A 25,496-nucleotide genomic window follows, 5' to 3' on the forward strand; every position below is an offset into this window, starting at 1 on the left:
AACACTTCTCTTGATCTTCCTGTTAGAAATTCAGTATGTTAGTGGAAAGGAAGCCTGAATCATCTCTATGTGTTAGACTGTTGTAGAGTACATTTGCCAACCAAACTGGAGCTAATTAGTCAATTGTCACCATTTTTCCTCAGTAGCTTGTACTTATAGGCTCATACAGCACAGAAACAGGCTCTTCAGCACACCTTGTCCATGCCAACTAAGATGACCATCTAAGTCAGTCCCACTCGCCCATATTTGGCCCATATCCCTCTAAACCAGGGGTTCCCAACCTATTGTCCATGGACTCATTGCTTAATTGTGTCGGTGCATGGCATAAAAGATATTGGGGACCCCTGGTCTAAACCTTTCATATTCACACACGTACCTGTCAAGAGCCTCTTCAACCTCCTTCTCTGGCAACTCATTCCATTTACCAGCTAATCTCTGATGACCCTTTGTCAGGACACTCTTCAGCCCTGAGGAAGGGTCTCAGCTTGAGACCTCAACCGTTTATTTATTTTCAAAGACCTGCTGAGTTCTTCCAGTGTTCTGTATATGTTGTTCTGGGTTTCCGCTATCTACAGATTTTCTCGTGTTTATGTTGCCCTTCAGGTTCCTATTAAACCTCTCCCCTCTGACTCTAAATCTGTGCTTTCATGGTTGATTCCCCAACCCTGAGAGAAAGAAGGAGGGGATCTTATGGATGGTGATAACTAGCAAGCCCACACTCCTCCCGAGTGCAGTGTATTGCATTGTGGGTAATTAAATGAGGGTAGGACTTCTCATTGTGAATGGCAGAGTGTTATAGAACAGATAGTCTAAGAGTGGTTCCTGTAGTCAAGTGGTTCGGATAATGCTTTACAACGCCAGCAACCCGGGTTCAATCCCTGCCACTGTCTGTAAGGAGTTTACACATTCTCTCCAGACCACGTGGGTTTCCTTCAGGTGCTTGAGTTCCCACTGGTGTACAAGTTAGTGGGTTAATCAGTCTCATGGATGCAATTGAATGATGTGGGCTTGTTGGGCTGGAAAAGGCATGTTAAGGTTCCAGATCTTTAAATAAAATAAAATAAATTTGAAATCATTCCTATAAACATCCTAATTCGTATGCTAATAGAATGACATCCTTATGTTTTTTTGACCCAGAGCTAGCAGGTTTATTCTATCTGAAAATTATTGTATCTGAAATTTTAAGCATTAATACTAATTAAATTCATAATTAAAATCTTAGTATAGCAGAGATTTCCTCCTGGAGTTCTGGGCCCTGCAGATTACAATGGTTCTTGCTCTGACTTCTTGTGTCTGGGATGAATGAGAAGATCTCAACTGGGGATGTTAAGGATACAACTGTCAGTCCTTGGCTGCAAGGAAGGAAGCAGGTCACTCCGAGATGCCAGGCAAATTTTCTTACCCATAATTGGCCTTGTGTACTGCTTTGTGTTGAACTTTCATCCCAGTGTTCTGGTGGAGTGGCAGTTGTGTCCCATGAACCAGGATGCTCAAGACCTGATGGCCCAGTTGGGTCTTTCCTGTTTCTAGTTCCTGCCCACCTTAGCTTACAAACTGGTCCCTTTTCCAGCCAATCATCTGTAGACAAGTCTCCAGCATTCCTTCCCATTACTTCTGCACTTTGGTTGTTTGTCAGTCTTTATAGTTTTTCATTGGTTCTATTGTGTTCCTTTGTACTTACTTTGAATGCCTGCAGGAAAATGAGTCTCAGGCTAGTACATGCTGACACATACATACTTCAATAATAAACTTAATTTGAACCTTAGAACTTTACCACCATCTGGTTTCTCATGCCCCACACCTTCCTACAAACTCTTTTGGACTGAGCTTTTTATCAAGATGCTGGAGGGACTCTGCAGATCAGGCAGCATCTATGAGACCCTTCATTCGGATCTGACAGCTGATGGGTCTCCACCTGAAACGTTGACTGTCCATTTCCCTCCATGGATGCTGCCTGGCCAGCTGAGTTCCTCCAGCATCTTGTCTGTTGCTGCAAAGAGCCATAAAGTGGTCCAGCATGGAAAAGGCCCTTTGGCCCATCCTTGCCCTGCTGACCAAGATGTATATGAAAGCATTTGGCCCATTTCCCTCTAAGCTCCAGATTCCAACATCTGCAGTCTCTTATGTTACCATCTATCAAGTTTTTCTAAAAACCTTCTTCCTTGATTCATTGTTTCTGTTGGCCATTCCCGCTGTGAATTGCTCTGTGGGCTGAGCACCAACAATGATGAGACGGCCTACAGAGAGGAGGTGAAAGAGCTCAAAGCCTCGTTCCAGCAAATAACCTCTTCCTTCATATCTACAAGACAAAGGAGGTGGTTATCAACTTCAGAACTTACACCACTCACAGCACCCTTTATGTTGGTGTCTGTATATACTAACATCGTGAAGGATCTCATCCACCCTGCTCATGGTTTGTTTGTCCCAATCCCATCAGGGAGGAGGCTACATAGCATCCTCATCAAGACCACCAGACTCAAAAACAGTCAGTTTCACCAAGCAGAATCTGAATCAGGTTTATTATCACCGGCATGTGTTGTGAAATTTGTTAACTTAGCAGCAGTTCAATGCAATAATACATAATATAGAAGAAAAAATAATAATGATAACAAATAAATCTATCAATTATGTATACATATATTGAATAGATTAAATATTGTGCAAAACAGAAATAATATATATTTAAAAAGTGAGGTAATGTTCAAGGGTTCATGTCCATTTAGGAATCAGATAGCAGAGGGGAAGAAGCTGTTCCTGAATCACTGAGTGTGTGCCTTCAGGTTTCTGTATCTCCTACCTGATGGTAACAATGAGAAAAGGGCATGCCCTGGGTGCTGAAGTTCCTTAAAAAGGGCTTCCTTTCTGAGACACCACTCCTTGAAGATGTCCTGAGTACTTTGTAGGCTAGTACCCAAGATGGAGCTGACTAAATTTACAGCCTTCTGCAGCTTCTTTTGGTCCTGTGCAGTAGCGCCCCCCCCCCCCCCACAAACCCAGCCCGTCAGAATGCTCTCCATGGTACATCTATCGAAGTTTTTGAGTGTATTTGTTGACATACCAAATCTCTTCAAGCTCCTAATGAAATAATGCTGATCAACACATCCACCCGCTAACTCCACCACAACTTTATTATTTCCTGTCAGTCACTTTCGGTACAGCCTAGCATCACTTCATGACGTAAAATCAGTCGATGTATATAGGCTATCTTATGTACTTAGATTTGTTGTGTGTTTTTTAATTGTTGTTTGTGTTCTTTATCTTTTGTGGGGGTTTTGTGCTGTACCCATGCTTTATATTCTTCTTTACATTTTTGTATGGAAATGATGTTAAACAATCTTGAATCTTGAAAAACTATTGATGAGTAAGATAGCTGTGATTCCATTCTGATCATTTCCTGGTATACTTGGGATTCAGATAAGGAATGAAGATCAGGAACACTGGTTGTGGAGTGTCAGTTGGAACCACTATATGCGCATGACTGTGCTCTTCTCACACACACACACACACACACACACACACACACACACACACACACACACAGAGGATATGCTACAGGCTACAGTCACTAAGTTTGTCAAGGCTGCAAAGGCTTTTGGTTAATGGTCAGTCTGAAGAAAACAATGATCCTCCATCAGAAGCCCCCATGTGCTTACAACCCGCCTCGGATCACCATTGGCAACCACCCTCTCATCACCAGCCTGGACAACATCCTCTCCAACGACGCTACAGTAGTAAAGGACATTGACAATCAACCTGCCAGAGCCAGCAGTGCCTTGGGCACCTCCAGAAGCATGTGTGGAAGAACCAGCAACTGTGTCTGTCCACAAAGCTCCTGGTGTACACGGCTGCTGTCATCACAACACTGCAATACAGCTCTGAAGCCTGGGTCTTGTACTGCAAGCAAGTCCAGTTGCTCGAGCGCTTCCATCAGCGCTGCCTCTGCTCCATCATGGGTATCAGCCGTCAGGATTGTGGCTCCAACAACGGGGTCCTGGAGAAGGCTCAACTCCCAAGCACTGAAGACACTTTGCTGCTCAGGCAGCTTCACTAGTCAGGCCACGCGTCCTGCATGGACAACTCCAGGTTACCGAAAGCAGACCTCTACGGAAAACTCTCTCAGGGCAAGAGAGATTGTAGTGCTCCGCACAAAGGGTACAAAGACCAACTTAAACAGCAGCAGTTCTCTCAGGCAAATATGGTGGTCAATGAGTGACAGCAGATGGCTTGTGACAGAGACTGCTGGAGAACACTGATCTATGGAGCAGCCAAGGATTTTGAGGAATCCAGAAGAGCGACTGCTGAGGAGAAGAGGAGACGCAGGAAGGAACCTACTACCCAAGTGCCCACATCCCAGCTGTTCCTGTATCCCTGTTGCTCCACAGTCTGCAGATCCAGACTTGGCCACTATAGCCACCAATGATCATGCCATGGTAAATACATGGTAAATGGTAGGGCACTGAGGAATGCAGTAGAACAGAGTGAATTAGGAATAATGGTGCAGAGTTCCCCGAAGGTGGAATCTCATGTGGATAGGATGGTGAAGAAAGCTGGCCTTTATAAATCAGAGCATTGAGTATAGGAGTTGGGATGTAATGTTAAAATTGTACAAGGCATTGGTGAGGCCAAATTCGGTCACCGAATTATAGGAAAGATGTCAACAAAATAGAGAGAGTACAGAGGACATTTACTAGAATGTTACCTGGGTTTCAGCACCTAAGTTACAGAGAAAGGTTGAACAAGTTAGGTCTTTATTCTTTGGAGCATCGAAGGTTGAGGGGGGGACATGATAGAGGTATTTAAAATTATGAGGGGGATAGATAGAGTTGACGTTGATAGGCTTTTTCCATTGAGAGTAGGGGAGATTCAAACGAGGACATGAGTTGAGAGTTAGGGGGCAAAAGTTTAGGGGTAACACGAGGGGGAATTTCTTTACTCAGAGAGTGGTAGCTGTGTGGAACGAGCTTCCAGTAGAAGTGGTAGATGCAGGTTTGATATTGTCATTTAAAATAAAATTGGATAGGTATATGGACAGGAAAGGAATGGAGGGTTATGGGCTGAGTGCAGGTAGTTGGGACTAGGTGAGAGTAAGTGTTCGGCACAGACTAGAAGGGCCGAGGTGGCCTGTTTCCGTGCTGTAATTGTTTATATGGTTATATGGCTCCTGAGCACTCTTCATCCCTCCTGATCTTCACAAGCGAAGAACCTGCCATCGTCATCCGGAACCACATCTTAATGAAGAAACTCAGAGCAACACTGCCATGTTGTGGTAAGGGAAGACTACACTGTCTGTGGCACCATGAGCCATCAAACCAAGATCTCTTCCACCCTGGTTACAGGTTGGCTTCTTAAATCAATGTTTAGAAATAGCTGGATATCCACAGATCAGAATTGCCCCAAATCCCCAATCAGCTCACTGGTGGTCTTGAAGATTTTGCTATCTGCACAGTGAGTACAGTCTTTGCTGATCCAACACCAAACTCGGCACAGCAGAGTAATTCAGTGCTTGAGGTGCTTGTGACATGTGATAAACCACAAGATAAATGGAAGTCTTTCATCTCAGTTTAATTAACTAGATTTGAACTAGTTGTCAGATAAACATTTAATTTAATGCTTCTTTCCTTGTCACAACAGTTCTGCAGCAGAATCTCTTGCAAAGCGGATTTTGTTTCTCTGAATTCAGTCATTGATGCCAGAGAAAGACGCAGATAATTTCACAACGGCTTAAGTGAAGCTACTAGAAGCCACCAACTGGTAGCTAGATTCCATCTTAGTGAGAAGACCTTCAGGGGAGGAACTGTTAAATCATTATCTGGTCTACACGTGACTCCAGACCCAGTCCATGTGGTTGACACTTAACTCACTCATTTGTATCTTTACTGCAATGTTTAAACTGATCTGATCACCTGTCATTGACCTAAATGCTGAAATTAGACACAGCAAAGTGACTCCCTGGCAAGTTCTTGTCAAGGGCACTGCGGGCTAGGTGTCTACATTAGGACAGCTGTCCCACAGTCAAAGTAACTATATAATAAAAGTATGTATAATCCCACCATACACTACCCTGAGATTCATTTTCTTGCTGTCATTTACAGTACATACTTAAAATAAAGAAATACAATAGAATTCAATTTCATTGTCATCTGACTGTAGATATATTCAAACAAATGAAACAATGTCCTCTGGACCACAGTGTATCCACAAAACATATATCACACAGAGTACGTAAAACAAAATATTACCACAAATAAGTTAATAAGATATCATTCAAAGTGCATGTAGTGTGCAGCACAGGTAAATAGTAAGCAGCTTATTATCCTGGTGAAAAGACCTCAGTGGTGGCAGGGTGTTCATTAGTCTCACAGCAAACTATTGATGAAAACTATATATAAACCAAGACTGACAAACAACCAATGTGCAAAAGAAGACAAATTGTGCAAATAACAAAAATATTGAGAACTTGAGTTGTAGAGTCTTTGAAAGTGAGTCTGTATGTTGTGGTGTCAATTCAGAGTTGAGGTGAGTGAAGTTACTCACACTGGTTCAGGAGCCTGATGGTGATAACTGTTCCTGACTGGATGGTGTGGGACCCAAGGCTCCTCTATCTCCTTCGCAATGGTAGTAGTGAGAAAAGAGCATGGCTTGGATAGTGGGGGCATCAGCACCAGAGGTGAAAAGCAACAGCCTGACATAGTCTTACCTTACAGAGAACGAAGCAGGTTCCACCATCACTTCCCCTTGATGCATCTTGTCCTGCTAGCAGGATGGATCCATCAGAGTTGATGGCTCAGTGGATTACAGGTGAGACAGAATTACCTTCAGGAGTCCAAGACTGACTCGAGCCCCCATCAGGTCAAATGTAGGGAAGGAGCCTTCTTCTTGATACTGCTTCTTATCGTCCCCCAGCTAACTAATCAGGGCTTAAATACTCACCGAAAGTAGCAAGGAGAACAGAATTCTTGTGTCTAACGCCGAGTGCTTTGGTAAAGCTGACTTAATTCAATAGTGGGGTAATCTAGGGCCAGGGGCCACAGAATCAGAACACAAGAGTATCCCTTTAGAACAGAGATGAGCAGGAATGTCTTTATCCAGAGAGTGGAGGAATTTGTGGAATTCATTGCCACAAGTGTCTGTGGAGGCATCTGCGGTACCCAGCAGAAATGGAAGTATATGTGAACCCCACGCCTTCCAGCAGCTGAGATCAGGATTGGATTTAGGACCTTGAGGTCATGAAGCAGCAAGTTTAGAGTTCAAAGTAAATTTATTATCAAAGTACATTTCTGTCACCAAAAGAAGATTTGTTTTCTTGTGGACAATCACAGTAAATATAAGGTGTACTGAATGCTGGGGAGGGCTATATCCATTACTTTTTGTAGGCTTTTCCATTCAAGGGCATTGGTGTTTCCATACCAAGCCATGGAGCAACCTGTCAGTTACTCTCCACCACACTTCCATAGAAGTTTGTCAAAGTTTTAGATGGCATGCTAAATCTTCACAAACTACGAAGAAAGTGGAGGCACTGCCATGCTCTCATCATAATGACATTCGTGTGCTGGGCCTAGGACAGATCCCCTAAGGTGATAACAAAGAGCCCTACAAGCTACACCACTCAGTCACCCAAGGGCAAGAGTTGATCCCTGGATTCAAGGGTAGTACACTGTATATGCACTTCGGTAAATTTATTTTGACTTTGCCACTGCATTCAGCTCAGAGAGTGAATTGGTTGTAAGAGCAGATGTAAAATGTCAGCCAGTAACATCACATGTTTGATCTTTTTGTCAATCTCCTGTAGGGTTTGCGGGGACTCCTGGATACCTTTCCCCAGAGGTTTTAAGGAAAGATCCGTATGGAAAACCAGTTGACATCTGGGCATGTGGTAAGTGGTGAAGTGACTTGTTATGAATGAACTAGAGGGTGCAGAGACATGAGGAAGAATTCAGTTGTAGAGGTATATAACACAGATACCAGCCCTTCGACCCGTCTGATACAAGTTGGCCAAGATTCCCATCTAAGCTAGTTTCATTTCCCTGTGTTTGTCCCATATCCTCTAAACCAGGGGTTCCAACCTTTTTAAATTTCATGGATCCCTCCCATTAACCGAGAGGAACCCCTGCTCTAAAACTTCTTGTCTATATACCAGCGCAAGTGTCTTTGAAATGTTGTTAGTGTATCTGCCTCAACCATTTCCTCTGGCAGCTTATTCATACACTGACCATCTTCTGAGTAAAGAGGTGGTCCTTCAGGTTCCTATTATATCTCTTTGCCCTCTCACCTTAAGCCTATGCCCCCTAATTCTTGATTCCCCAACCCTGGGAAAACAACTGCACATTCACCCATCTGTGCATCTTGTTATTATATACACCTCTATAAAGTCACCTCATTCACCTCATTCGAGGTGAAATCATCGGACAAAGTCAGCATGGATTTGTGAAAGGAAAACCATGTCTGACGAATCTTATAGAATTTTTTGAAGATGTAACTAGTAGAGTGGATAGGGGAGAGCCAGTGGATGTGGTATAATTAGATTTTCAAAAGGCTTTTGACAAGGTCCCACACAGGAGATTAGTGTGCAAACTTAAAGCACACGGTATTGGGGGTATGGTATTGATGTGGATAGAGAATTGGTTGGCAGACAGGAAGCAAAGAGTGGGAGTAAACGGGACCTTTTCAGAATGGCAGGCAGTGACTAGTGGGGTACCGCAAGGCTCAGTGCTGGGACCCCAGTTGTTTACAATATATATTAATGATTTAGACGAGGGAATTAAATGCAGCATCTCCAAGTTTGCGGATGACACGAAGCTGGGTGGCGGTGTTAGCTGTGAGGAGGATGCTAAGAGGATGCAGGGTGACTTGGATAGGTTAGGTGAGTGGGCAAATTCATGGCAGATGCAATTTAATGTGAATAAATGTGAGGTTATCCACTTTGGTTGCAAGAACAGGGAAACAGATTATTATCCGAACAGTAGCTGATTAGGAAAAGGGGAGATGCAACGAGACCTGGGTGTCATTGTACACCAGTCATTGAAGGTGGGCATGCAGGTACAGCAGGCGGTGAAAAAGGCAAATGGTATGTTGGCATTCATAGCAAAAGGATTTGAGTACAGGAGCAGGGAGGTTCTACTGCAGTTGTACAAGGCCTTGGTGAGACCGCACCTAGAATATTATGTGCAGTTTTGGTCCCCTAATCTGAGGAAAGACATTCTTGCCATAGAGGGAGTACAAAGAAGGTTCACCAGATTGATTCCTGGGATGGCAGGACTTTCATATGAAGAAAGACGGGATCGACTAGGCTTATACTCACTGGAATTTAGAAGATTGAGGGGGGATCTTATTGAAACGTATAAAATTCTAAAGGGATTGAACAGGCTAGATGCAGGAAGATTGTTTCCGATGTTGGGGAAGCCCAGAACGAGGGGTCACAGTTTAAGGATAAAGGGGAAGCCTTTTAGGACCGAGATGAGGAAAAACTTCTTCACACAGAGAGTGGTGAATCGGTGGAATTCTTTGCCACAGGAAACAGTTGAGGCCGGTTCATTGAGGAAGTTAGATATGGCCCTTGTGGCTAAAGGGATCAGGGTATGGAGAGAAAGCAGGTACAGGGTTCTGAGTTGGATGATCAGCCATGATCATACTGAATGGCGGTGCAGGCTCAAAGGGCCGAATGGCCTACTCCTGCACCTATTTTCTATGTTTCTATGTTTCTACACTCCAATGATAAATTGTTCCGAACTGCACAACCTCTCTCTATAACTCAGTCCCTCGAGTCTCAGCAACATCCTTGTAAATCTCCTCTGCACTCTTTCCAGCTTAATGGCATCTTTACTATAGCAGGGCGACCAGACCTGAAACAATATTCCAAATGCAGCCTCACCAACGTCTTGTACAACTGCAGCATGAACATCCAACCTTGCCCTGACTATTGAAGGGCAGTGTGTCACCACCCTGTTTATCTGCAGGGCCACTTTCAGAGAACCATGTCATGTAGTTGTGCTCCTCTGTTCTGCAATACTTCAGGCCCAGTTGTTCACTATGAAACTCCTACCCTAGTTTTTCTCCCCAAATGCAACACTTTCTTCTCATCTGAATTAAACTCCATTTGCCATTCCTCGGCTCACTCAATCAGATGAACAAGAACCCTCTATAAATCCTGACAACCATCTTCACTCTCAATGACACTGTCTCTTTTAGTGTCATCCTTAGAACCTTCACCATTCAGTGATTTCATGGCTGTTCTCCTTGCCTAGGGTAAAATGGGGATGCACTAATGATTACACAAATCTGTGAGTCTTTCTAACTAAATCACTTCAATATTTTTTTCATTAAAATGGATAAAAATATACTTGGTGTGTTGGCTGCCCAGCTGAAGGGCTGCTCCTGGCTACCCGAATCCCTGGGACAGACCCAACTTCTTGATGTCTTTGGGCATTTACTGGAGCAAGGCGGTGAGGAACATGAAAGTTCTTTTGGACCACAAGCAAGTGGGGCTTCAGTCAAAAAAGATTTGGAGGCAGAGGACTGAGAGGATTGAGGTGAGGAACAACTTCTCTCAGAATCCTTGGAAATCTCTTCTCTTGAATGAAGTGGAGGCAGATAGTCAAAGTTGAGGTAGATGGTTGGACTGGAAAGAGATGAGGGGAATTTGAGAAGAGGCAGGTGTCTGGTGGCAAGGCTGTGAGTTTATTGAATGAGCTTGAGAAGCTCGGAGATCCATTGCTGGTTCTGTTATGTGCACCTTTACCAGTGTTCATCTTCGTGGCTGGAGAATGGTGGAAATGTTGATAATAGAGCAAAAAACAGGAAAAGCTGGGAATACTCAGCAGGTGAGACAGAACTGGAAACCAATAACTTTTGGTGATTGGCGTGGTTATTTTTCTATCCTCCACTGCTCCGGCCTGAGTGTTCCTAGCACTTTCCAGTCTTCCTTCCAGTGTCCAACATGGAGTCAGACAGCTCAGAAACAGGTCCTTCAGCCCAATATGTCCATGGTGACTGTGTGACCATCTGCCTGCATTTGGCCCATGACACTCTAAACCTCTCTGATCCTATGAACTTGCCTCAATGGCTTTTAGATGTTGCTAATGTGCCCTCCTCAACCATTATATCTGGCAGCTGATTCCAAATATGTACCATTCTTTGCATGAAGAAGCTGCCCCTCGATGTTCCCTTTAAATCTTTCACACCTGATCTTAAACCTAATTCCTTGTGTTTTTAGCTCCTCCTCCGTGGGGAAAAGGCTATGTTCTTTCACCCTGTCTATGACCTTCATGACCATATACATCTTTGTAAGATCACCTCTCAGTCTCTTACACTCCAAATCCAAGTCTGTCCAACCTCTCCCTGTAAAATCAGTCCCCTCTCAAGTCCTTGCAAGATCCTTATAAGTCCTTTGTGTACTCATAAACTCAGGAGATTCTGCAGATGGTGGAAATCCAGAGCAGCATGCATAAAATGCTGGAGGAACTCCTCAGGTCAGACACCATCAATAGAGATGAATAAACAGTCAACATTTTGGTCTAAGGCATTTCTTCAGGACTGAAAAGGAAGGGGTAAGATACCAGTTTAAAGAGGTGGGGGGAGGGAAGGATGGCTAGAAGGTGATGGGTGAAGCCTGGTGGGTTGGAAAGTTCTGCTTTTGGTGGATGGAGCAGAGGTGCTCAATGAAGTGGTCCCCCAGTTTGTAGATGAGGTTGTATTGGGAGTATTGGACACAACAGATCAGCGGGTGAAGTGTTGCCTCATCTGTAAGGACTGTTTGGGACGAGGGAGGAGGTGAACGGGCAGCTTGCAGGTATAAGTGCCAGGAGAGAGATTAATGGAAAGGGATGAATGGACAAAGGAATCATGGAGGGAGAGATCACTGCGGAAAGCCACTTTGTCCACTCTTTTTAGTTTAGTAACATCTTTTGTACAGTATAGTGACCAAAGCTACACTATACCCCAACTGCAGCCTCACCAATGTCTCATACAACTGCAAGTGGCTGCAATATTTTTATGTTTCTCATGCATTTGGTTTACACCTGCTTAAAAATAATTAAATGTTATTGGAAACTTGGTGTTCACTCTAGTCATGGACCTAGATCAAGGGTTCCCAACCTTTTTTATGCCATGGACCCCTACCATTAACCAAAGGATATGTGGAGCCCAGGTTGGGAACCCCTGATGTAGAGTGTCCAAGACCAGAATCCAAAATCTTTTCTCTAGTCATGGACCTGTGGGCTTGAGAGATTGTCCGCTTACAAACATGCTGGCTACTTGTGATAGTTCTTAACCAGCTCATTGGATAATGTTAGAAATTCCATGGTGATCCAGTGTTCCCTAATAGCATGACTGGATGGAAATTTCTCTTGCACACACTTCACACTATTCAAATCATTATCATAAGTCATAGGAGCAGAATTAGGCCATTTGGCCATTGGAGTCTGCTCCACCATTTCATCATGGCTGATTTATTTTCCCTTTCAATACCATTCTCATGTCTTCTCCATGTAAACTTTGACATCTTTACTAAGAACCTATCACCCTCCACTTTAAATATACCCAATGACTTAACCTCCACAGGTGTCTCTAATTCCACAGATTTACCACCCTCTGGCTATAAAAAATTCATCTCCTTCACAGTTCTAAAGGGTGGTCTTTCTATTCTGAGGCTGTGTCCTCTGGTCCTAGACTCCTCCACTTTTGGAAATATCCTCTCCATGTCCATTCTATCGAGGCACTTCAGTATTCTGTAGTTTCAATGAACCCACCCCCCCACCTTTTTCTAAACTCCTGTGAGTAAAGACCCCGAGCCATCCAACACTCCTCATACATTAACCCTTTCATTCTCATGATCATTCTCCTGAAGCTTCTCTGGACCCTCTCCAATGCCAGCACACATTTCCTTAGATATGGTACCTAAAGCTGCTTACAATACTCTGTATACTCTGATTAATTTCTTAGAGAGCCTCAGCATTGTATCGTTGCTTTTATAATCCAACCTTCTCAAAATGAATGATAGCATTGTGGTTCCAAAACCTCTGGTCCTAGGGTCCCCCACTATAGGAAGCATCCTCTAGGCCTTTAATAGTCTATAGGTTTCAATGAGAACCCCTCATTCTTCTAAGCTCCAGTGAGTACAGGCCCAGAGCCATCAACCGCTCTTCATCTGTTAACCCTTTCACTACCGGGATCTTCCTTGTGAACCTCCTCTGGGCCCTCCCCAATGCCAGCACAATGCATTGAGGCAAAACAGAGCAAAACAATAACAGACTGCAGAATAAAGTGTAACAGCTACAGAAAAAATGCATTGCAGGGAAACAATAAGATGGAAGACTTTTTATCTAGTGGATTAATTCATATTCAATTTCTCACTTCTTGTGTTTCAGGAGTCATCCTCTACATATTACTAGTTGGCTACCCTCCCTTCTGGGATGAGGACCAGCATAAGCTTTATCAACAAATCAAGGCTGGTGCTTATGATGTAAGTACAATTAGAGTTTGGGAACAAGCCAGAAATTGTGGTGATCATTATGGTGAGGGGCCCATCCTAGTGTTGGAAGTGTGTGTGTGTGTGTGTGTGTGTGTGTGTGTGTGTGTGTGTGTGTGTGTGTGTGTGTGTGTGTGTGTGTGTGTGTGTGTGTGTGTGTGTGTGTGTGTGTGTGTGTGTGTGTGTGTGTGTGTGTGTGTGTGTGTGTGTGTGTGTTTTGCTGTTGTTGTTTTGTTGCTTGTTGTGTTCAGTGTTGTTCTGCTGCCTCAGCACTCACCTCAACACAGACCTGATTCCACAACCCATGGACTCGATATCCAGGATTCTACAACTCATGTTCTCTGTATTATTTATTTGTTTGTTTGTTTATTATTTTTATTTGCACAGTTCATCTTGCTTTGCACATTGGTTGTTTGTCAGGCTTTGTAGTATTTCATTCATACGGTTGTATTTCTTTGTTTTGCTGTGAATGCCTGCAAGAAAATGAAATTCAGAGTAGTATATGGTGACAGATATCTACTTTGAACTCTGAACTTTGAGCATTGTGGGCATGCTATGTTGGTGTCAGAGTGTGCGGCAACACTTGCGGGCTGCCCTCAGTATATCCTCAGGCGTTTGGTTGTTAACGCAAATGATGCATTTCATTGTATGTCTCGATGTACACATGATAAATAAATCTGAATTTTGAATCTTGAATACTCAATGCTTTAATAGATCGATTTCCTCAACAACTTCTACAGTCCACATATGCATTTAAATATTAAATGTTGCTGTCAGTGTTTCTTTACTGGAAGCATGTTTTCCAATGTCATCCACAGAAAACATTCATCCTCATAGTAAACATTGCTGTATGAAGTGCAACTATGATTTTAATAGTCTATTAAGACAACAGTATTGCTCACTAACTACCTCCCGAGCCAAGAAAGGTATTCTATCTATGGATTAACTCTCACAAAATGCTGGAGGAACTCAGCAGGTCAGGCAGCATCTATGGAGAGGATCAAACAGTCAATGCCTGTGGATTGCCGTTTATAAGAGAATATTTCAAAATCATATAGCTATTCAAAATGTTTTTCTCTAATTTCTCAGTTTATAATATTTAAGCCTTTGCTTTTAGCTCATAAATCCATGGGGTGCCACGATAGCATAGCGGTTAGCACGACACTATTGCAGCTGGAGTTCAGAGTTCAATGCCGCTACTGTCTATAAGGAGTTTGTATGTTTTCTCCATGACCACATGGATTTCCTCTGGGTGCTCCAGTTTCCTCCCACAGTTCAAAGATTTAGTAGGATAATTGGTCATTGTAAATTGTCCTCTGATGAGGCTAGGGTTAAACTGGTGGTTGCTGGATGGCGCGGCTTGTTGGGCCGGAAGGCCTTTTCCACATTGTACCTCTAAAATAAAAAAAACACATTTGCACTCTAAACTTCTTAAACAATTTAGTTCAGTGATTTTCCTTTCTAGTTTACTGCCTGTTTGGTGAATCAAAATCAAGATTGTTATCACTGACACATGTTATGAATTTTGTTGTTTGCTGCAGTGGGTCAGTGCAATACATAAAATGCAATATAAATTACAACCGGAAATATATCTTAAAATCTTATTTTAAGTAATTATTGCAAAAAGAGAGCGAAAATAATGAGGTTCATTGTCCATTCAGAACTCTCATTGCAGAAGGGAAGAAGCCATCCGAAACAGTGGAAAAGCAAAACAGAAGGCATGTAATAGAGCAAAAATTAGCTGGAAGTTAGAGGTTTGGGAAACTTTCAAAAACCAATAGAGGGCAACTAAAAAAAATCCATAAAGAGAGAAAAGATAAAATATGAAGGTAAGAAAGCCAATAATATAAAAGAAGATACCAGAAGTTTTTTCAGATATATAAAGATAAACGAGGGGTGAGAGTGCATACCAGATGGCTGGAAAATAACGGTGGAGAGGCAGTAATGGGGACAAAGAAAAGGCAGGCAAGTTGAGTAAGTACTTTGTATCAGTCTTCACTGTGGAAGACACTAGCAGTGTGGCAGAAATTTGAGAGTGTCAGGGGCAGAAGTAAGTGTAGTTGCTATTACTAAGGAGAAGGTGCTTGGGAAACTGAAAAGTCTGAAGGTAGATAAGTCCCGTAGACCAGATGGTGTACACCCCAGGGTTCTGAAAGAGGTAGCTGAAGAAATTGTGAAGGCATTAGTAACGATCATTAAAAATCAATAGTACTGAGGAAGCAGGAAATTTGCAGAAGGATTTGGACAGATCAGGGTAATGGGGCAAAGAAGTGTCTGATGGAATTTAGTGTAGAGAAGTGTATGGTCATGCATTTTTGTAAAAGGAATAAAGGCCTAAACACTAGACACTAAACAGGGAGAGACTTCAAAAATTAGAGGAGAAAAGGGACTTGTGAGCCCTTGCAACACACATAAAATGCTGGACGAACTCAGCAGGCCAGGCAGCTTCTATGGAAAAGAGTATAGTCGACATTTCGGGCCGAGACTCTTCTGCAGGACTGGAGAAAAATAGCTGAGGAATAGAATTAAAAGGTGGGGGGGAGGGGAGAGAGAAACACAAGGTGATAGGTGAAACCTGAAGTGGAGGGATGAGCAATAGTAGAGGAGGCCATTGATTTACATATTGGAATGGGAAGTGGAATTAAAATCGGTGGCCACTGGGAGATCCCACTTTTTCTGGCAGAGGTGTTCAGTGAAGCAGTCTCCCAATCTACGCTGAGTCTCACCGATATACCGGAGACTACACCTGGAGCACCGGACACAGTATATGACCCAACAGACTCACAGGTGAAGTGACGCCTCACCTGAAAGGACTGTTTGGGGCCCTGAATAATAGTGAGGGAGGAGGTGTAGGGGCAGGTGTAGCACTTGTTCTGCTTGCAAAGATAAATGCTAGGAGGGAAATCAGTGGGGAGGGATGAATGGGCAAAGTAGTTGCATAGGGAGTGATCCCTGTGGAAAGCAGAAAGTGGGAGGGGGGAGGGACAGATGTGCTTGGTGGTGGGGTCCTGTTGGAAATTACAGAGGCTGGTGGGGTGGAAGATGAGGACAAGGGGAACCCTGTCCCTCGTAGGGTGGCGGGAGCATGGGGTGAGAGCAGATATGTGTGAAATGGAAGAGATGTGGTTGATAGCAGCATTGATTGTGGAGGAAGGGAAGCTCCTTTCTTTGAAGAAGGAGAAAATCTCCTTCATTCTGGAATAAAAAGCCTCATCCTGAGAGCAAATGCAGTGGAGACGGAAAAATTGAGAGAAGGGGATGATTTTTTTTACAAGTAACAGGGTGGGAGGAGATATAGTCCAGGTAGCTGTGAGAGTCCGTGGGTTTGAAATAGACATTATGAGATAAGCTGTCTCCAGGGATAGCGACAGCAAGATTGAGAAAGGGGAGGGAGGTGTTGGAAAAAGACCAGGTAAATTTGAGGGCAGGGTGGAAGTTGGAGTCAAAGTGGATGAGGTGGACAAGTTCAGCACGGTTGCAGGAAGCAGCACCAATGCAGTTGTCAATGAAGCGTAGGAAAGTGCAGTACGGTCGCCAGTGTAGGCTTGGAACATAGAGTGTTCCATGTAGCTGACAAATAGGCTGGTATAGCTGGGACCTGTGCAAGTGCTCATGGCTACACATTTTGTGTGAAGGAAGTGGGAGGAGACAAAGGAGAAATTATTTAGAGAGAGGACAGGTTCTGCTAGGCAGAGGAGAGTGGTGGTGGAGGGGAACTGGTTGGGTCTGGTGTCCAGAAAGAAATGGAGAGCTTTGAGGCCTTTCTGCTGGGGCATGGAGGTGTATAGGGACTGGATACCCATTGTAAAAATAAGATGATGCAACCAGGGAACGTGAAATCATTGTAAAGATTCAGAGTATGTGAACTGTCATGGATGTAGGTAGGAAGGGACTGGACTGGGTGGGCAGATAAGACAAAGAATGGAAGTCCTTGTGCAGGATTTTCTGAACGTTAATTTGCAGGTTCAGTTGGTGGTAAGACCACAAGACCATAAGATATAGGAACAGAAGCAGGCCATTCGGCCCATTGAGTCTGGTCCACCATGTAATCTTGGGCCGATTCAATTCTTCCAGTCATCCCCACTCCCCTGCCTTCTCCCCATACCCTTTGATACCCTGGCTAATCAAGAACCTATCTATCTCTGCCTTAAATGCACCCAATGACTTGGCCTCCACAGCTGCTCATGGCAACAAATTCCACAGATTTACAACCCTCCGACTAAATAATTTCTCCATTTCTCTCTTCTAAATGGATGTCCTTCAATCCTGAAGACATGCCCTCTTGTCCTAGACTCCCCTACCATGGGAAATAACTTTGTCATATCTAATCTGTTCAGGCCTGTTAACATTCAGAATGTTTCTATGAGATCCCCCCTCATTCTCCTGTACTCCAGGGAATACAGCCCCAGAGCTGTCAGTCGTTCTTCATACGGTAACCCTTTCATTCCTGGAATCATTCTCATGAATCTTCTCCGAACTCTCTCCAATGTCAGTATATCCTTGCTAAAATAAGGAGCTCAAAACTGTACACAATACTCCAAGTGTCATCTCACAAATGCCTTATAGAGCCTCAACATCACATCCCTGCTCTTATATTCTAAAACTCTAGAAATGAATGCCAACATTGCATTCACCTTCTTCACAACCGACTCAACCTGGAGGTTAACCTTCAGGGTATCCTGCACAAGGACTCCCAAGTCCCTTTACATCTCTGCATTTTGAATTCTCTCCTCATCTAAATATTAGTCTGCCCATTTATTTCTTCCACCAAAGTGCATGACCATACATTTTCCAACATTGTATTTCATTTGCCACTTCTTTACCCATTCCCATAAACTATTCAAATCTCTCTGCAGGCACTCTGTTTCCTCAACACTACCTGCTCCTCCACCTATCTTTGTACCATCACCAAATTTAGCCACAAATCCAATAATCCCATAGTCCAAGTCATTGACATACATCATAAAAAGCAGCGGTCCCAACACCGACCCCTGTGGAACTCCACTGGTAACCGGCAGCCAGCCAGAATAAGATCCCTTTATCCCACTCTCTGTTTTCTGCCAATCAGCCAATGCTGCACCCACACTAGTAACTCTCCTGTAATTCCATGGGCTCTTATCTTGCTAAGCAGCCTCATGTGCGGCACCTTGTCAAAGGCCTTCTGAAAATCCAAGTACACTACATCTACTGCATCTCCTTTGTCTACCCTGCTTGTTATTTCCTCAAAGTATTGCAGTAGATTTCTCAGGCAGAATTTTCCTTTCAGGAAACCAAGCTGGCTTTGGCCTATCTTGTCATGTGCTTCCAGGTACTCCGTAATCTCATCCCTAACAATCGATTCCAATAACTTCCCAACCACTGATATCAGGCTAACAGGTCTATAGTTTCCTTTCTGCTGCCTTCCACCCTTCTTAAATAGCGGAGAAACATTTGCAATTTCCCAGTCATCTGGTACAATGCCAGAATCTATCGATTCTTGAAAGATCATTGTTAATGCCTCTGCAATCTCTCCAGGTACTTCCTTCAGGACCCAAGGATGCATTTCATCAGGTCCAGGAGATTTATCCACCCTCAGACTATTAAGCTTCTTGAGCACCTTCTCAGTCGTAATTTTCACTGCATAAACTTCACTTCTTTGACACTCTTGAATGTCCGGTATACTGCAGACATCTTCCACTGTAAAGACTGATGCATAATATGCATTCAATTCCTCTGCTATCTCTGCATCTCTCACTACAGTATCTCCAGCATCATTTTCTATTGGTCCTATATCTAACTTCGACTCTCTTTTTACCCTTTATATACTTAAAAAAAGCTTTTAGTATCTTCTTTGCTATTAATCACCAGCTTCCTCTCATAATTCATCTTTTCCTTCTGAATGACCTTCTTAGTTTCCTTCTGCAATTTTTTTTAAAGCTTCCCCAATCCTCTATCCTCCCACTAGCTCTGGTTTCCTTGTCTGCCTTCTCTTTTGCTTTTACTTTGGCTCTAATTTCAGTTGTCAGCCATGTTATCCTTTCAGTTTCAGTTATCCTTCTTCCCTTTGAAAATATCTTCTTATTTGAAATATATCTGTCCTGCACTTCCCTCATTTTTCGGAAGGCAAGTACAATGTTACCATTCATTTCAATATAAGAGCAAGGATGGAATGCAGGTCAGAATGCCCCTTATCTAAGAAAAGATGTGTTGGTACTGGAGAGAGTCCAGAGGAGATTTACAAAAATAATTTCAAAAATGAGAGGGTTAATGTATATTGTAAGGAGTGTTTGATGGCTCTGGGCTTGTTTTATCTGGAGTTTAGAAGGATGATGGCAGTTGTTATTTAAATCAAGCAAATATTGAAAGGCCAAGATAGAGTGGATGTGGAGGGGATGCTTGCTGTGGTGGTGTAGTCTAGAGCCAGGGGACGCAGCCTCAGGATAGAAGGACATCTCTTTAGAATAAGGATGAGGAGACATTTGTTTAGCCAGAGGGTGATGAATCTGTGGAATTCATTGGCACGAATTGCTGTGGAGGCCAGGACATTTGGTATATTTAAAGCAGAGTTTGATAGGTTCTTGATTAGTAAGGGTGTCAAAGGTCATGAGGAGAAAGCTGGAGAATGGGGTTGAGAGGGAAAATAAATCAGCCATGATGGAATGGCAGAGCAGACTCGAAGAGCAGAATGGCCTAATTCTTATGGTTACAGGCACTGAGCATGAGTCCATGGTACAGAAGGGAAAGAGAGAGAAGGAGGGAGTGGTAGTGATAGGGGCTCGATAGTGAGGGGAACAGACAGGAGATTCTTGGACAATAACGGGACACCCGGATGGTATGTTGCCTCCCAGGTGCCAGGGTCAGGGATGTCTCAGATCACGTCCACAACATTTTGAAGAGGGAGGGGGAACAGCCAGATGTCTTGATACGTATTGGTACCAATGACATAGGAAGGAAAAGTAATGAGATCCTGAAAAGAGAATTCAGAGAGCTAGGTAGAAAGCTGAGAAGCAGGACCTCCCAGGTAGTAATTTCTGGATTGCTACCTGTGCCATGCACCAGTGAGGGTAGAAACAGGATGATTTGGCAGATAGATGTGTGGCTGAGAAGCTGGTGCAGGGGACAGGGCTTCAGTTTCCTGGATCATTGGGATCTTCTTCTGGGGGATCTCTCCTGTTCAAAAGTGACCAACATTCTCATGGGCAGGTTTGTTAGAGCTGTTGGGGAGGATTTAAACTAATTTGGCAGGGCGGTGGGAACCACAGTGAAAGGACTCAGGATAGGACAGATGGTAAAAAAGTAAAGATAGTGTGCAATCAGACTGCCAGGAAGAGCAGGCAGGTGATGGGACTTAGTTGCAGCCAACAGGCTGAGTATCCAATCATCAGGGATGCAGAATCAGAAAGGATAGCAAATACAGTATTCAAGGTGTTGTATCTAAATGCGCATAGTATAAGAAATAAGGTGTATGATCTTCTTGCACTATTACAAATTGCAAGATATGATGTTGTGGCCATCACTGAATCGTTGCTGAAGGATGGTTGTGTTTGGTCTAAGGTTACACATTACATCGGAGGGATAGGAAGGTAGGCAGAGGGGGTTGTGTGTCTCTATTGATAAAGGATGGCATCAAGTCAGTAGAAAGATGTGACATAGGATCAGAAGATGTTGAATCCTTGTGGGTTGAGTTAAGAACCTGCAAGGGTAAAAGGACATTGATGGTAGTTATATACAGGCCTCCCAACAGTAGCTGAGAGGAGGACCACAGGTTACAACAGGAAATAGAAAAGGCGAGTCAAAGGGGCAATGTTATGGCAGTCATGGGAGATTTTAACATGCAGGTCGATTGGGAAAATCAGGTTGGTAATGGATCTCAAGAGGATGAGTTAGTTGAATGCCTAAGAGGTGGCTTTTTAGAGCAGTTTGTCATTGAGTCTACTAGGGGATCAGCTATACTGGATTGGGTGTTATGTAATGAACCGGAGATGATTAGGGAGCTTAAGGTAAAAGAACCCTTGGGCACCAGTGATCACAATATAATTGAGTTCAACTTGAAATCTGATGGGGAGAAAGTAAAGTCTGACATAGCAGTATCTCAGTGGCGTAAGGGAAATTACAGTGGTATGAGAGAGGATTTGGCCAGAGTAAATTGGAAGGAGCTGCTGGCAGGCAATGTCATGCGTTTCTGGGGAAAATGAGGAAGGCGCATGATAGGCAGGTGTGGGAGGGAGGTGTGTGGGAAAGATGTAAGAAGCTGGTTGATGATAGGTAGAAGTGAAAAAAGGTTAAAGAAGATGGAATCTGATAGGAAAGGACAGCACCTATGGAATAACAGGAAAGAGTTTGTTGGGTCTGGTGATTTTGCAATTTAAAGTTTCTTCGAAAGTCAAGAATGAGGCATAAAATTTGTTTATTAACTTTTAGAAGAACAAAGACAAAAAACAAAGATATTGTGGTTGTCTTATACTGAAAAAACTAGCACAGAGTAGATGACAGACATTCCAGTGATTAATGGCTGACACATGCTACAGAGAAGCTTCAAGAAAAATACAGTATCAGCTACACTGCAATTATTGAAAAACTCAATGAACAAGCAAGCATAGGAAAAGTTAAATCACAAAAAAACAAATTTACACTCTTATCCAACAAGGTGGTGAGGGGAAGAGGGGAGTGTGCTTTTCAAGTTAAGTGTTTTATAGTCCAATTGAAACACACATTAGGTTTTGGTTTTTAAGGTCTCCAATCCAAACATAGATTTATGGGCTGATTTTTTTTCTCGGTTCTGTATTGAATAAAATCTAAAGCTTATCAACAAAACACATTTTAACTGTACTCAGTGGCCACTTTATTAGGTACACCTGTACTCCTGCTCGTTAATGCAAATATCTAATCAGCCAATCATGTGACAGCAATTCAGTGCTTAAAAACATGCAGATACGGTCAAGAGGTTCAGTTGTTATTCAGACCAAATATCAGAATGGAGTAAAAATGTGATCTAAGTGACTTTGGTCATGAAATGGTTGTTGGTGTCAGACAGGGTGGTTCGAGTGTCCCAGAAACTGCTGATCTCCTGGGATTTTCACACACAACAATCTCTAGAATTTACAGAGGATGGTGTGGAAAAACAAAAACATATCCAGTGAGCGGCAGTTCTGTGGGCGAAAATACCTTGTTAATGAGAGCAGTCCGAGGAGAATGACCAGACTGGTTCAAGTGACAGAAAGGTGAATAACCAAGCGGTGTACTGAAGAGATGCAGAACACATCAAACCTTGAAGTGGATGGCCTACACAGCAGAAGACCATGAACACACACTCAGTGGCCACTTTATTGGGTAGAGATGGTGCCTAATAAAGTGGCCACTGAGTGTACATTTTAAATATGTAGCATTAATTATGTAACGGGCCATCATGAGATTTACCACAACTTGGGTATCAAATTGCTTCTCAGTTCTTCAATTAGTCTTGCTGGCAGAAGCAATTATCTTCCTTCCTGTGGATTAGAATGCAACATGAAACCTTTAATGCAATATATTGGAGACTATTTTCTGGATGATATCTGTGCTGAACAATCTGAGTGATGTTATTTCTGAGAAATCATGCCATCTTTTCAATAACATAGTGGTCCTTTAAAAACCTGTCATCTCTGTGAAAAGATAATTAAGTTATTTGCACTGTCCTCCTTTCTCTGCAACACTACCTACCTCCCATTTGCTGTCTTTTGTGCTATTTATTGATATTTTTACATATTATTATTGTAATTTATAGTATTTTTTCTGTATTGTTCATAAAAGAACAAAAGATTACCTTGATTTGTCATGTCTACATCAAAAATTGTACCCATTGAATACTGAAAGACCTAGATAGAGTGGATGTGGAGAGGATGTTTCCAATAGTGGGAGAGTTGAGGACGAGAGGGCACAGTGTCAAAACAGAAGAACATACCTCTAGAACAGTTATGTGGAGGAATTTCTTCAGCCAGGTGGTGGTGAGTCTGTGGAATTCATTACCACAGACCAGCTGTGGAGACCAAGTGGAGGTACTTAAAGGGGAGGTTGAGTAAGGAAGTCAAATATTGTGGGAAGATAGGAGAATGGGGTTGAAATGGATAATAAATCAGCCATGATGGAGAGAACTTGATGGGCCAAATGGCCTAACTGTGGTCCTATGTCTTACAGTCTTATGGTCTCAGGGAACATTGAAGCAATCAGTATGATACATTATTTGCATTAATGACCAACATTGCACTGTACTGCTGCCACAAAACAAATTTCACAACATATGTTATTGACTATAAACCTGATCCTGATTATGGACAGCCTGTCAGACTGGTTTCTAATTCAAGAATTCATCTGACCCCCCTATTGGATGTTTTTAGTTAACTAGTTTCCTCCATCCTTCTGGTAAATCCACGCAAGACCATGATGATTTGGAGGAGCTCTCTCTCCTCCTTGTGTTTATTTTTAATTGGCAATTCTCTGAAATCTGCTGACGCCAGTCCTCTTGCTGTTGGTGTCAGCAGGAAACTGGAGCATACTGCACCTGTGTTTTCACCATGCAAACGGTGCGTCAAATTATTTTTGCGCTGTTTCTTTTATATCTTGGTGCTCATTTCCAGTTGAAGTCTTGTCCTTTGGAAAGTTTAGCCATGCTCTTCTGGGTGTGATACACCCAAGCACGGCTGTCTTTTCTCCAGCATCATTCCATTAGAGCCATAGACAAATACCCAAAGGTTAGTTTGCAGGTTGAATTGGTGGTGAGGAAGGCAAATGCAATGTTAGCATTCATTTCAACAGTATTAGAATATAAGAGCAAGGATGTAATGCTGAGGCTGCATAAGACACTGGTGGGGCCTCACTTGGAGTATTGTGAGCTGATCTGGTCCCCTTATCTAACATTGGAGAGGGTCCAGAAGAGGTTCGCGAGAATGATTCCAGGAATGCAAGTGTTATGTGAACAGAGATTGAAGGCTCTGGGCCTGTACGACGGTTTAGAAAAATAAGGGAGGATCTCATTGATGTTGAGAAGACAGACAAGTGAACATCTGCAGATGCTAGAAATTCAAGGAGAAGGGTCCTGCTGAAGGATCTTGGCCTGAAATGTTGACTGTACTCTTTTCCATGGATGCTGAGTTTCTCCAGCATTTTGTGTGTGTTGAATGTTGAAAGCCCTTAGTAGAGTGGAAGTGAAGAGGATGTTCCCTGTTGTGAGGAAGTCTAAGACCAGAGAGCATAGCCTCAAAATAGAGGGATGTCCGTCTAGAACAAAGATGAGGAGGAATTTCTTTAGCCATAGAGTGGTAATTCTGGAGAATTCATTGCCACAGGCAGCTGTGGAGGCCAGGTCACCGGGTGCATTTAAGGCAGAGGTTGATAGGTTCTTGATCAGTCAGGGCATGAAGGGATACATGGACAAGGCAGGAGATTGGGGCTGAGAGGAAAGTGGATCAGCCATGATGAAATGGCAGAGCAGACTCAATGGACTGATTGGCCTAATTCTGCTCCTATGTCTTATGGTCTTATAATACAGCACAGACACAGGCCTTTCTGCCCAGTGAGTCCATGCTGACCAGGGTGCTCACCATTATTCAACTTTGCTAGTAGAATCTGATGTTCAGTCAATTTAAAAGGGATCTGAGGGACACTTTCTTCATTGAGTGTGTGGTAGGAGCTGCCAGAGGAAGGTACAGAAACCACCTTGAACGTCACTTAGACATGTAGGACATATTTAATGTGAGATGGACACCTTGGTCAGCATGGGCAAGTAGGGCTGAAGGGCCTTACCTGTGCTGTATTACTCGATGATTCCATGAAATGGACTTTTAATCACTGCATTTCAGAAGAATGAGAGTGGATCTCATTGAAACGTATCGAATATTGAAAGGTCTAGATGGAGTGGACGTGAAGAGGATTTTTCCTATAGTGGGAGAGTCTAGGACCAGAGAGCACAGCCTCAAAATATAGCAATGTCTCTCTTTGTGCTCACCATTGCCTTTTACAGTTTAAGATTGTTCATAGAGCCCATATGTCTAAATCTAAACTATCTCGATTTTACCCTAAT

At 43.1% G+C, this 25,496-nt stretch overlaps 1 protein-coding gene across 6 annotated transcripts in view; it reads left to right on the top strand.

Moving 5' to 3' along the window:
* camk2g2 (calcium/calmodulin-dependent protein kinase (CaM kinase) II gamma 2) overlaps positions 1 to 25,496 on the top strand; it is a 450,178-nt gene that overhangs the window by 316,591 nt on the left and 108,091 nt on the right. For all 6 annotated transcript variants that reach the window (XM_073025628.1, XM_073025630.1, XM_073025629.1 and 3 more), the window contains exons 8-9: positions 7,790 to 7,873; positions 13,362 to 13,456. In XM_073025628.1, the coding sequence (XP_072881729.1) occupies positions 7,790 to 7,873; positions 13,362 to 13,456 (179 nt within the window). The remainder of the gene's footprint in view (positions 1 to 7,789; positions 7,874 to 13,361; positions 13,457 to 25,496) is intronic.

This window comes from Hemitrygon akajei, chromosome 21 (assembly GCF_048418815.1).
Source record: "Hemitrygon akajei chromosome 21, sHemAka1.3, whole genome shotgun sequence".
NCBI classification, from domain to species: domain Eukaryota; kingdom Metazoa; phylum Chordata; class Chondrichthyes; order Myliobatiformes; family Dasyatidae; genus Hemitrygon; species Hemitrygon akajei.